Source organism: Penaeus monodon, chromosome 6, assembly GCF_015228065.2.
Source record: "Penaeus monodon isolate SGIC_2016 chromosome 6, NSTDA_Pmon_1, whole genome shotgun sequence".
Lineage (NCBI taxonomy): Eukaryota > Metazoa > Arthropoda > Malacostraca > Decapoda > Penaeidae > Penaeus > Penaeus monodon.
The window spans coordinates 1403068-1417020 of NC_051391.1; the positions used below are offsets into that span (position 1 = coordinate 1403068).

The 13953-nt window shown below is 40.9% G+C and overlaps 1 protein-coding gene across 2 annotated transcripts in view; it reads left to right on the forward strand.

Moving 5' to 3' along the window:
• Window positions 1-11281, forward strand: part of LOC119574131 (proline-rich protein 36-like) — a 21581-nt gene extending 10300 nt beyond the window's left edge. Inside the window, exons 2-10 of one of the 2 annotated variants that reach the window (XM_037921212.1) lie at window positions 4018-4222; window positions 4823-4954; window positions 5262-5501; window positions 5924-6133; window positions 6265-6493; window positions 6707-6860; window positions 7956-8045; window positions 9434-9584; window positions 10507-10724. In XM_037921212.1, the coding sequence (XP_037777140.1) occupies window positions 4018-4222; window positions 4823-4954; window positions 5262-5501; window positions 5924-6133; window positions 6265-6493; window positions 6707-6860; window positions 7956-8045; window positions 9434-9584; window positions 10507-10716 (1621 nt within the window). In that variant the 3' untranslated portion in view covers window positions 10717-10724. Of the gene's footprint in view, window positions 1-4014; window positions 4223-4822; window positions 4955-5261; window positions 5502-5923; window positions 6134-6264; window positions 6494-6706; window positions 6861-7955; window positions 8046-9433; window positions 9585-10506 lie in introns of both variants that reach the window. The other variant, XM_037921211.1, reaches the window with a different exon arrangement.
• Window positions 11282-13953: the final 2672 nt, after the last annotated feature.

Consider the following 13953-nt stretch of genomic DNA (forward strand, 5'->3'; position numbering starts at 1 on the left):
GAGAGAGAGAGAGTATGTGTATGTGTGTGTGTGTATGCATATAAACGTATACGTATATCTGTGTATGTATATGTATGCTCTGCCTGCACCAAAATCTAGCGGCAAACGGGACAATAAGACTGCAATGGATACTTCTTACTTGACAATTTCTTCTGGTGTCGAATCTGGTATAGGATCTAAAACCTTATAAAAATCTCGAAATCATTTGGAATTCTTTTAATAGCAGTGTCTCCGATTCTCATTCGCGATTGCAATACGCAGTGGAATTCATAATAAAGTATTCCGCTGGTTCATGATTATATTTACTTCGACTGAGAAATCGATCGCGTTCACAAACTCTCAAGCAAAACGAGAATGAAAGTCCGTTTCCATCGTTCTCAACAATGGCCGTTCTTTTGGGGAATTTGTGTGGTCTTCGATTGTTTGTCTTGTTTACTTTAAAGAACTTGAATTTCGTTCATGCACAATTTTTTTTTTAAGTATTATATTCCCATTTACTTGTACGTAACTCTCTCTCTCTCTCTCTCTCTCTCTTTCTCTCTCTCTCTCTCTCTCTCTCTCTCAATCTCACTCTCTCTCTCTCTCTCTCTCTCTCTCTCTCTCTCTCTCTCTCTCTCTCTCTCTCTCTCTCTCCCATTTATGTCCATAAAATAAGAAGCAGAAATTCGTACTTTTTAGTGTCATCAAAGCAAAGTCCGACTGCCTTGTAGAGTGGCAGTGGCTCACTCTAAGAATTTCCTCCTACACAGTGACGCATTTTCCTGTCTCTCTTCGAGCATGTCCACATACCTACATATAGCTGAGACAACTTCTTACTAGTAAGAAGGAAAAGAAATGTATGTATGTGCCACGTAGTCTTTGTCGTTATAGTGTCGCATGCTTCCCCATCTTTCAATATCGGTTAGAGTATCCATTTTGTACCATCATCGAACCCAGATACCTTATTTTTCTTTTGATTTGCCACAAAGAATGAGGCGGCCTTTAGTTGAGCTTCCCGCCCGGCCTTCTTGTCTTGGTACGAACAATAGGTGGAGCCACAAATCGGCGCTGAGTACATTTCATTCCAATGGCGCTCATAATTGCAAATCTTACATTTCTCGGATACGCATCTTTACACTTATCTGCCCCCCCTCCCCCCTCCCCTTCCACCCTTCTGCAACGTGCCGCTAACCCGTCGCATAATCCAAAAGGCAGTAATGAACAAAAGACACCGAGGTCTCCATTTCGCAAGAGTGAGAGGCTTTAGGTGTGGAAGGAGACGAGAGCAAGTGAGTGGGTATGATGTTACCCTGTTATCACGCGACAGTCATCCTGTGTAGGACGTGGCGGCGCTTCTGTCATCACGAACAGGAAAACACTTTTGTCGCCATGTACTACTCACGAAGAGAAAAATAATCTCTGCTTTCAAGATGGAAATAACACAAGAATTCACGATGATTCTCATTAGTTGAGAGTCCTCCCCCCTGTAATAGGGTTTTAAATACCAGGCGGCGTCCTTTGTTTTTCTCTGCGTGTGTGTTTGCGTATGTGTATGTTGATGTGTGTTTGCGTGCTTGTGTGCGTGCTTTTACGACTGTGCGCAGGAGGTATCAAGTGGAGCTTAGACACCTCACTAGCTGCTGAGGCTCGGGTCTTGTAGATAGCAGCCGTATATCATTCTTGAATAGTTTCAGTACAGATTTCGATTCCGGAGAGTCAGTGAATCGCAGTGAATTCCTTACCGAGATTGCAAAATTATATATATATATATACATATATATATATATATATATATATATATATATATATATATATATATATATGTGTGTGTGTGTGTGTGTGTGTGTGTGTGTGTGTGTGTGTGTGTGTGTGTGTGTGTGTGTGTGTGTGTATGTGCGTGCGTGTGTGTGTGTGTGTGTGTGTGTGTGTGTGTGTGTGTGTGTGTGTGTGTGTGTGTGTGTGTGTGTGTGTGTGTATACATGTTGCAAATAATTCATGCCGAACAAATTGTAAATAGAACAACGAAGGGAAGAACAAGAAAACACACGAATATCCCGAAGCTGTATTGCTTCTTCTTGCCCCGAAGAAGCAAGGCAGCGAAAAGGCCTATTGTGTTCTTGTTCTTCCCTTCGTTGTTCTATTTACAATTTGTTCGGCATGAATTATTTGCAACATGTATACTCACACACACACACACACACACACACACACACACACACACACACACACACACACACACACACACACACACACACACACACACACACACACACACACACCACACACACACACATCTATATATACATACACATATACATATATACACACACAAATATATATATATATACACACACGCACGCATACACACACAGTTATATTCACATATTTATATTCATATGCGTATATATGTGTGTATGTGTGTAGGTTTATCAACTAGAACCGGGACACCGACCAAAATAAACCACAGACACGCAGCTCGACATTTGCGGGACTGAACTGAATCTGCTCATAAAATAATATAAAGATAAAAAAATAACAATAAGAAAAAAAAAAAAAAGAAATGTATCCGCGGAGAGAAGGAGTAGAAGGTCAGTTAATTCTATTTGAATTTTGTTGAAATAAAAACAGGAGGTAATGTGGTTCTCCACTGAAAGGAATGTTGTAAATCGCTAGGTTGTCTTACCTAACAAATACTGGAATAACAATTTGTTAAGTACTTTAGTTAGTGATGTTGTGCAATGTTTATTACGGGATGTTGATAAGATTTCAGACGAAGATGATGTATATGAAACTGATAACTGCAGAGTGAAAATGAGTCCGGCCAGACTCAGGAAAAGAAAAACCTGGCAACTCACCTTAGACTCCAGAATACTCCGATTCGTCACGTTTCTTTTGAAAAAGAAGAAGAAAAAAATAAATGAGTAAAATAGATAAAAAACAAAGATGAATAAATAAATCAAAAGTAAATCAATAGAAATGCAATGTGCATTTGTCTTTAAAATCCCCAATCATATGTAAATAAAGGTATTAGCTGTCTCTTGAATACAATTAAAGAGGAATTTAGCGAATCGGAGTGCGCCAGTGCCCGGGTGAGTTGCCAGTTTCGCATTTCCTGAGACCAGACGCCCTATAAGAAAAAATATATAAATCCGATTAATATTTCAGCGAAAGAAATATATATGTAAAATAATCCACGTAGAGCTGGAAATGTAAAAATGTAGAATAGTAGAATTATTAGGGAAAAATGGACGACGAGTTAGTATGAAATAAGGTAGATGGAAAATGGCGGTAAATGATGCTTGGGTTGAACGAAATCCAAAAAGACGGATTTTTGGCACAGGAAAACCCTTCTGCTACGTTTGGTCAAAATTTTAAGGCGTATTTATAAGGGGCGCTGGGCAAGAAGTTGATTTGAAATGGGATCAAACTGCGTGTACGAAGAAGGGAGATTTTTTTTTTATAGAAAATTGTAAAATATTTCTAGTATCGATGGCGTCCGATGGTATATATATATATATATATATATATATATATATATATAATATATATAATATATATATATATATATATATATAATTTCTTTTTATCATGTACGTGGAGAAATGACAGATTTTTTTTTCCTCAAGAAAGAAAAATTGTAGTTTATTATGCAAAAGAAAAATCCTTTAGGTCTTTTCGAGAATAGATTTAGAATAAAATAATAATTAACAAGAATTAACTCTTGACAAAAAAAAATGTAATCGAACTATTATGTAAGATGATTTATAAAAATGCCGGACGAAAGAATGAGTTTCAAGAAAGAGAAAAAGTAAACAAAAAAAAAATAAAACTGAAGATTTAACATTCTTTGGAAGAGAGTTCTCCAAAACCCTTAAAAAAAGAAAGAAAGAAAGAAAGAAAAAAGTAAATAATCTAATTTAAAAAAAATATATATTTTTTGCACCCCCTTTGAAAAAAAACAAAAAAAAAACAAGAAATATCCTAATACACACGTAACCCCCTCCCTCCCTTCCCCCTCCCCCCTCCCCCCGTCAGCAGGTGGACGACGCCGACCCCGACCGTGCCAGAGGAGGAGTACCGCGTCCGCTGGGAGGGCCACGGCAACCACCTGGCACAGCACCTGGCACGCCTCGAGCAGGACCCCGCCTCCGCCGATGCCACGCTGGCCACCAAGGGCGCCTCCTTCCCCGCCCACAGGATCGTCCTCGCCGCCGCCAGCTCCTTCTTCCGCTCCGTCCTGCAGGTTGGTGGTGGTGGGGGGCGTGAGATTTTCTTTTATTATCATTGTTATTTTATCATTATTATCATTATCATTGTTGCTGTTGTTGTTGTTGTTATTATCATCATTAGCATTACCATTATAATTGTTATTATTAAACACACACAAACACACACACATACGCTCTCTCTCTCTCTCTCTCTCTCTCTCTCTCTCTCTCTCTCTCTCTCTCTCTCTCTCTCTCTCTCTCTCTTCTCTCCTCTCTCTCTCTCTCTCTCTCTCCTCTCTCTCTCTCCTCTCTCTCTCTCTCTCTCTCTCTCTCTCTCTCTCTTCTCTCTCTCTCTCCTCTCTCTCTCTCTCTCTCTCTCTCTCTCTCCTCTCTCTCATCTCCTCCTCCTCTCTCTCTCCCTCTCCATCTTCTCTCTCTCTCACATAAAGCCATCCACTAATTCACGCAATCCACTCCGCACTCTCCAACAAAACCCTGAAACTCTTCGACATCCTTCCACAACACAGGAATACCTCTGAATAACGTACCTCTCTGCTCCTTCCCCCCTGAATAACGTACCTCTCTGCTCCCTTCCCTCCTGAATAACATACCCCTTGCTCCTGCCCCCCCTGAAGAACGTACCAGTCGGCCAACATCCGGTTGTGGTTGTTCGCGGCGCACAACCCCGCCACCTCCGCTACATCCTCTCCTTCTGCTACACCGGCTGCGTCGACGTGCCCACTCAGGAGCTCCAGGAGGTGGTGAAGGTGAGATCGAGAGGGCCCGGAGTCCGTCGCAAAGACTGTTTACGTAATATATTTATAATATCAATATATTTTTTTTTTCCCCTTTTTTGAGGAGGGAAGTCCCTAGGATAAAGTTTGTTTACGTAATATATCGCCCTGGAAGTAATAGAAAGTCCGTAAATAAAGACAATAAAGCCCCCCCCCAAAAAAAAAAAAAAAAAAAAAATCCTAGCCTAAGAAGCTATACAACCACACACATTTACGCCATATCTATCACGTCATGAGGCGACTCTTCCCCCCGCCGTCTGACCCGCGTCCTCTCCCCCAGCTGGCGGAGGACCTGGAGATCACCTCCCTGCGCGTGGACTGCTCCTCCGCGCCCTCTTCGCCGGCCGCCTCCCGCCTGCCAGCGTCGGCGTCGTACCGATCGCGCTTCTTCCGGTCGGAGCCCAAGAGGTTCACCTTCACGCCCCCGGCCAGCTCGTCCTCGCCCCCGACGCCCACGCAGGTCGAAGGCTCTCCGGGGCCCAAGAGGTCGGCCGCCTCGCCCTCGCTCGCTGAGGAACAGGTATGAGGGCGTGGGAAGGGCGTCACATGCGTAGCGTGGCTTTGGTTGTTGGGTTCTGTGTTCCGTGCGTTTTGTTGCCTGCTTTAGGGGTTGGAAATGTGTGGATTTAGGAATGACTGAATTGAGAAATGATCGATCAGACAACAAATCGAGGAAGCTTAAGTGTTCCAATTAATGTGCAGAATTTGCTCCTATCATCCATCACGTTTCGTAAAATTCCAGTCCAATGCTAATAGACAATAGATCGTCAAGGACCTGCACGTCTTCCACTTTTATAATAGAGCTCTCAGGCGCCTGTATATTGCAAAATTATTTCAACCATCGTATGAAAACCTCGTCCGTTGCTTTCTAATTCTATATGATAAGGAAAGCGAACAGATGAGTATAATGTCCCCTTCTCTCCCCTCGACGCCATCCTGAAGGTGAGCAAGCGCTTCAAGGGCGAGCCGCTGCCGGCCGCCCTCGAGAGCGACCTGGCCGCCTTCCCCTCGCGGTGCACGCCCCCCGCCTCCGCCCCGCCCCAACCACGCCCCCATGGCAGTCCCTTCTTCTCCGGCGACCCTCCGAGCCCGCCCCGGTCCGCGCCGCCCCTGGGGGAAGACCTGGCGCCGAGTGACCTCTCGCTCGACAAGGTGAGTCCTTAGCTGGTACTGTGGGACGGCAAGGGGCATGCGTGCCAGCCGTCGCGAGGGCTGATGCATGCAGTGAATCAGATACAAACCTTGAGAAGAACCTTGACTGACGCGGTTTGTCCCGTCCTCAGGAGGGCGCCGGCGGGGTGAGCCTGGTGCCGCCCTCGCGTCTCCTGCACCCCACCACCTCGGCCTCGACCTCCAACCCGGCCTCTCCCAAGGGCGACCTCCCGGCATCGCCCACCTTCCACGACAAGCGGCGCTTCACCTCCTCGCTCTCCAGGTCGTCACTGCTCGAGCCGCTCACGCCCTCCACGCCCTCCACGCCCACCACGCCCAACCTCCCCGCCCTCGGCACGGGTAAGCGCTGCCACTCGCAGGACTCCGCGTGGCAATCCCTGCATAAGAAAAGACCCATTCATTCAATACCGAAATTCTCAGATATAAATGAACAAACAAACACACCAATAAATGAAAGAAACTAAACGAAAAACAAACAAACAAAAACTAAAACAAAAACAAACAAACCAAGAAAAAAAAAATCCCCACTGACGCCCGTATACCTCCCCGCAGACTCCGTGGGCGGCACCAGCTCGGGCAGAAGCGGCGTGTCCCCCAGCCCCGGGTCACGCGTCCTCCTGTGGCGTTTCCTCCTTGACCTCCTTCACAACCCGCGCTACTCGCCCATCTACATCCGCTGGCTCGACCGCCCCGCCGGCATCTTCAGGTAAGTCCCGCGAGAGCCGAAGTAGAGGTCTTCTCATACCCTCATGCCCGCCCACCTGTCTGTCCTTCCTATCTTTTACATTCTGGGTGTCATTTTATTTTATTGTCTCATCAGTCATAGCCCTATCTACGAAGACTCCTCAATATACTAGATGCATTATTTTTTTTTTTCAGGGTAGAAATTTAGCAATTCAGGAAGTTTCCCCAATTTAAGGGCTTCGTTGATGCGGCTAAACTGAATATTTTTTTCCGTCCAAACACGTCACCTGGGTAACACTTTCATCTTGGGTATCTCATGTTAACTATCGTTTTAGCAAATATCCTTCTCTTTTTCATATGATATTTCTGTCTAAATATCAACTCAAAGTCAAAAATAGTTTGTCCAGTCACAGAAAAGTGAAAAACGGGCAACTCAGCCAGGAGCACTCTGATTCGCCAAATCATTTTCGAGAGAGAAATTGAAAAAAATAAGTAGTGAAAAGCAACTGAACTGTACATGAGTATGAAGTGTCAGCTGATAAGAATGATAAAAAATAATAATAATAAAAAGAAAAATAAATAATAAAAATAAATAATAAAAAATGCGTGCTCCAGGATCTTGGGGTGAGTTGCCAGTTTCTCAATTCCTGAGATAGGACGCACTGCACACCGTATCATCACCTTCTTTTTCATTCAATTAATTCTCTACATCCTGGTCTTCCACACACATCTTACCTTTCTTATTCCCATTATTCTTTATCCATCCCCTAATCCCCTATTTCTATCCATCTAAAACAACCTACCTGTTTAGAATAGTTAAGTTTCCCTTTTTGCAACTTTAAATTGATTAACCATAGATAAGCATGTATGCCTCATTGTATTTAGATTTTGATTGATTTATCTATTTATTTCACTATGCATGAAGATAAACACATACAGCATGAGAGCCAGTAGCATCCTATATAGATGACCCCAAATTATAATGACAAAGTAGTTCTGCACGGTCACAGTAAGCATCAGCACGGTAGTAGTAGTAACATGAGGGAAACACTTAAACTGTACTGTATGTCATAATCCTTGGTGCGTGGAATGTTTCGACTAATACTAGCCACTACAGAATCATGGAATCTGACATGGTGGCCCAGCTGTGGGGGATGGCCAGGAAGAACAGTAATATGAACTATGAGAAGATGTCGAGAGGAATGAGGTAAGTCTAGAAGGGTTTTTGTGTGGGAGGGAGGGAGGGAGGGAGGGAGGGAGGGAGAGAGAGAGAGAGAGAGAGAGAGAGAGAGAGAGAGAGAGAGAGAGAGAGAGAGAGAGAGAGAGAGGAGAGAGAGAGAGAGAGAGAGAGAGAGAGAGAGAGAGAGAGACAGACAGACATGCATCCATCCACCCATACACATACAGACAGACAGGCCAAATTACCTTCTGTCTTTAAACCATTCTACAAACGCATGACCTGCACGAGCATGGTTCTCCTCTCCGCTTCTTGTGTGGTTTCCCGCATGGTCGCAAGGTATACGAATAAGTAGATAAAATAAACCCCGTCGGTATTAGCATGTTTGCACATCACCACGCATTTGATATGCATTTCCTCATCCTATGATAGTCAGTCAGATTTCGGACCTCTGACCACATCCTTCTGAGTTCTCGTTTTATTTGTTTCTTCTTTTTCTTGTCTCGTTTGTTGTTCCCTTAGTTTATTTGTTTATTTTTCCTTTTTTTTTTTTTTTTTTTTTCGTCCTGTTGCTATTCATTTCATTTTTTTTTTTTCGTCTTCTTGTTATTACTTTAATTATTATTTTTTCCTCTTTATTCTCTCCATTTTTTTCGTCTCGTTGTTATTCCTTCCATTTATTTTCTTGTCTCGTTATTCCCTCCATTCATATTCTTCTCTAGTTCTCCTTCCCTCCAACTTCCTCTCTCTATCTTCACGTCCATTTACTCCTGCCACGCTCTTCTCTCCCTCCCACCCCCTCCCTCCCTCCCTCCCTTTCCCCAAACGTTTCTAAACGTTCGTCCTAATTCAACGTGAAACGCGCACAGCAACGTGGTCTTTCAGTCCGTATCAAGACCGGCGTTAATTTTCCTTCACCCAGAAGCCAGAGCAGGACGCAAGCAGGAAGACCACAATCATTTAGATAAAACATCGTATATAACACAGGATACAAGTTGTGTCGGGAAGTGACTAACTGATTTTTTTTCGGCCTTTTTCTTACTCTTTTTTTTCACTGATATGAGCGTTCTTATCGTACGAACAAGGCGATAGATGCGATAGGCGGGAGAGTTTGTTATTATCATTATATTATTATTATTATTATTATTATTATTATTATTATTATTATTATTATCATTATTATTATTATATTATTATTATTATTATTATTATATTATTATTATTATTATTATTATTATTATTATTATTATTATTATTATTATTATTATCATTACTATTATTATTATTCTCTTTAGGAAGATGTGATCTTAGTGAACCTCCCATAAGACGATTTAGACTGACGATACCTTTGCAACTTGCTCAAACCTTTTGCTCTTGCCACGCCTCCAGATAACTAACACGTGCAAATATCCCTACAGGACCTACTACAAGCGCGGGATTTTGTTCCACATCGACGGGACGAAACTGATCTACAAGTTCAACACAAGTGAGCCTGAAATTCAGCAGCGCATGAGGTACTACGACCTCACTCAGACCTCGCAGAGTAACTCCGACTCGACGTCTGAACAGGTAGGGTTCACGTCGAGGACCTGCCGAAGCCATGGGGGAAGGAGGGTGGTGCTGGTATGGCGTTGGGAAAAAATGAAAACGGAAAACAGAGGCGTGTCATTTTCCTCGATTGCTTTGAACGTATTCTAAGAATTGAAGGCAGTTCCTAGAGAGGTAAATTGCTTCCCCTAAACAGAGTAATACAAAATGTTCCGAAATGTGAGATTAACTTTAGCTATAATATAAGTATATAAGAATAACAAAATGTCGCCTGAAGTTATAAGTGCCTTTAGTTATTGGCGAATTTCCATGCACATGTATAAATTGGCTTTTTCATATTAAAACTTCTACTCACTGCTAAGCATTAATCAGCATTAGTATACTTGAAAACAGGACTTTGAAACGCTAAAAATCCCCACTAGGAGAGTTGTCACCCCCTCCATAACCCCAACCTCAGTAACTCGAAATTTCGGTCTTTGCCCCCCCCCCTTATGGTAAATCTCCTCCCCCTTCCTTTGATGGATCCCGGATCTGCATCTGGTGTATGGCTTTAATACAGGGTTTCCTATATTTTCCCTAATGTAACTTCATTCTTCCTTTGAGCGTGGAGAAAGGAAAAATCGCACAACTTTGAAGGACATACGATTAAGTTTTCATGAGGATTCACTTTTTGTTATTGTTAGGGAAGCTATGATTTTACTACACGATAGAATCACTGAAGGAAGTGGGTATTCATTATGTACAAAAAACATCTTCGCCGGTCACTCTTATATTATGCATTATGTTCTAGTCCATTGCTTGTCTTGTAATAAGTTACTCGAGAAACGAATCCACTTACAGTGCAATTTCTCAGTCATTTGTGCAAAAATACCCGGAGTATGCTTTTCGGAATTCTTATATAGAAGACTTAGAAGGCAGTAACTAATGCTGCATATCTCCACAGTCCAATTCCAGTCTGTTGTCACCCAGCCTGTCGACGTTCCCGAGTCTGCAGTCCCTTCCAAACCTACCCACCCTACCAGTGGCCGTCACGTCAGCCGCCTCATCCATCGACAACCTCTACAGCCCTCTCCTTCGGGATCAGCTGCACTCCAGCCTTCTCTACGAGCCCTACATGTCCTTATTCAGGGCCTCGCAAAGGGAACTCTTCTAGGGCTTAGATCCTGGCCCTCATCAGCCGAAGTTACCTGAAATGATAGTGCTATGGTGTCGTCTGGGGGAGATGCCTGGTGCTTTGAAATGCCGGGTCCTCGCGTGGTTGAGACGTGGCGCTCGAGATGAGTTTTGTATGCCGCGGAAGACACTGGGATATATTGTACTGTACTTGAGTAATGCAGAGGGACACTCGAGGTGGTTGTAATGCAATGTATGATCTCTTTGACTCACCCATAGTGTATGATTTAGTCATTTACTTATACTTATTTGGTATTGTTCTAATGCAATTTTTCCCCTTTTTTAAGAATAACGAATTTAGATTTAAGAATCTTTCTCTAGATGCATGAATTTTCCTACGTGGGAAAATGTGTACCTGCTCAATAGTTGACGTGCTGCTCATTCACCTGGGTTAGTTATTATCATGTACTAATTAACATAAGGAGGTAATGGACAGATTTGATGATGGAGAGAGAGAGAGAGAGAGAGAGAGAGAGAGAGAGAGAGAGAGAGAGAGAGAGAGAGAGAGAGAGAGAGAGAGAGAGAGAGAGAGAGAGGAAAGAAAATATAAGAGCAGGAGTCGATAGATGACGTAAGTAGTTGTAAGACTCGATCTGGTGAACCTTTTCATCAGTCGTCAGCACTCCACAAACTAACTCAAACAGTGCACAGTGACACCCGTTGTTACTTTAACAGGTGTAGTGAGTACCTGTCAACACACCGTGGCTATACTTGTTTCAAGGTGATCCATCGTTTGTTCATGTTTTAAGTTAATGTGTCTGTTTATCGTGTAAGTCCATGTGTTAAGTTGATTAACCAAAGTCAAAGGAAAATGATTTACTGGTTCTTCATTTAGTTGTACATATTTTTTTACGCGTTTTGTTTGCATAAATGTTAACGAACAGGTGCTGTGTATTTGGTAATTCCATTCCAGTCATTTGTGTCCTAATTAAGAATTAAGCTTCAGTATTAAGTCCGACAGTGACAGTAATTTAATAAAATTTACGGTACTATTTCACTGGTGATTTTCATTCTAAACTCCACCCAAAATATATCAATTTTCATTTTAATATAACGATATTTCCCCCCCCACTCCTTTCTTCCACAAAACAAAACAACAACAATACATAAAAAAAGACAAAGACAAAAACAAAAAAACAGAACAAGAACAACAAAAAAAAAAACATCTGATTAACATGTTTACTTTACCTCGAAAGCCATTTCCGTATTTTGGACATTAAAGTGCCCAAACAGTGTCAAAGGAAGATGGTGTCATCGGAAGGTACCGGATTTTCCAGACTTTGCCGCGAGGATTCCCTGATTTTTCCCTTCATTGCTTTCACCAAAAATCACGGTTAAAGTAACGGTTTATTTAGGGAGACATTTCTTGTGTCTGTTATTTCATAGTGATTTTTTGTTTCGAGATTATTGTTATTATTATTATTGTTGTTTTGTTGCTAATAATAATAATAATTATAATAATAATAATAATAATAACAACAATAATAATAATAATAATAATAATAATAATAATAATAATAATAATAATAATAATAATGATAATAATAATAATAATGATAATGATAATAATAATATTATTATTATCATTCATTATCATTATTATCAGTGTTGTTGTTGTTTTGTTATTATTATCATTATTATTATTATTGTTATTATTATTATTATTATTATTATTATTATTATTATTATTATTATTATTATTATTACTATTATTATTATTATTATCATATATAATAATAATAATGATAATAATAATATTATTATATTAGTTATTATTATTATATCATATTATTATTATATTTTTTAATAAAAATATAATAATAATAATAATAATAATAATAATAATAATAATAATAATAATGATAATAATAATAATTATTATTATTATTATTATAATTATAATAATAATAATAATAATAATGATAATAATAATATTATTATTATTATTATTATTATTATCATCATCATAATGAAAATGCTCTGGCTGTTGGAATCGCCGTCATTCCTCCCGTCAGGCGGGCCATAACGAATGACCAAGAGATAATCTCTCTCTTACATCTCAAACATTTCCCTCGGGATCCTTGCAGTTCCTAACAAGGCAGTCTTTCGTATAGCTCCGACATCTCCCGGTGTCCCTAGTTTTACAATCCACCTGCCAGATTCCTTTGTCACACTTCCAAGGGCAGCAACAACCACAGGAACAACCTGCACCTTTCTCAATTGCCTGTTGTCTTCCAATTTCCCTTCGCAAGTCCTGGTATTTATCTACTTTTTCGCTTTCCTTTTCATGTGCTCTTCCATCGGCAGGCACTGCAATATCCACAATTATACGTTTTTTTTCCTTCTTATCAAGTATGACAATATCTGGCCTCCTTGCCTCTATCACGTTGTATATCTATGTTCAACGACAATTTTACACCTTCATTCTCTGCCGTTCCGTCTGGGTTATGTTCATACCATCTTTCTTACGCAGTTCACAATGAATTCTCTTTGCTACATCATCATGGCGTCTCTTGTATTCTTTCTGAGCTAATTTTGCTACATTATCATGGCGTCTCTTGTATTTCATATATTCACTTATTATGTGTTGTACACTTTTCTCCTCTCTTTCCACACATCTTTCAAAGGGGATTGTCAATACTATTATCAATGTGGTGTTCTACATAATTTGTCCTGATCACTTGCTCCTGTACAGCACATAACAACGCCTCTGTTTCAACTTTTAAATCACTTCTGGTTAAACAATTTCAGGTTTTGTCCTTACCTACCTCCTCCGGTATTTCCCTGATGAACTGTCCATACATCCTTTTCTCCGTCAAATTTTTCAAGCTCTTGGGCCTTCTGTCGTTTGAACTCACTCTTACTGATGGTACTTTCTATTCTTGATGTACAAACTCCCTGAATTAATTTTTCAGCAGAATTCATTACGCACAAGCCCAAGCTATTTTCCTCCCCTCTAACACGGTGTTCTATGCCTATCAAACCTTTGCCTCCTCCATGCCTCTTTAAGTACAGTCTGTCCACATCACTCTTAGGGTGAAACGCACCATACATTGTCATCATTTTTCTTGTTGTTCTGTCTACGCTTTTCGGTTCTGGGATTCCAGCTCCATATCTGAAGATAGCTACTGCCCACGTATTCATCGCTGTAATTTTATTTCTGCCATTCAGCTTTGATTTAAGAATCAACCCGAGCCTTTTCTTGTATTCCCTTATA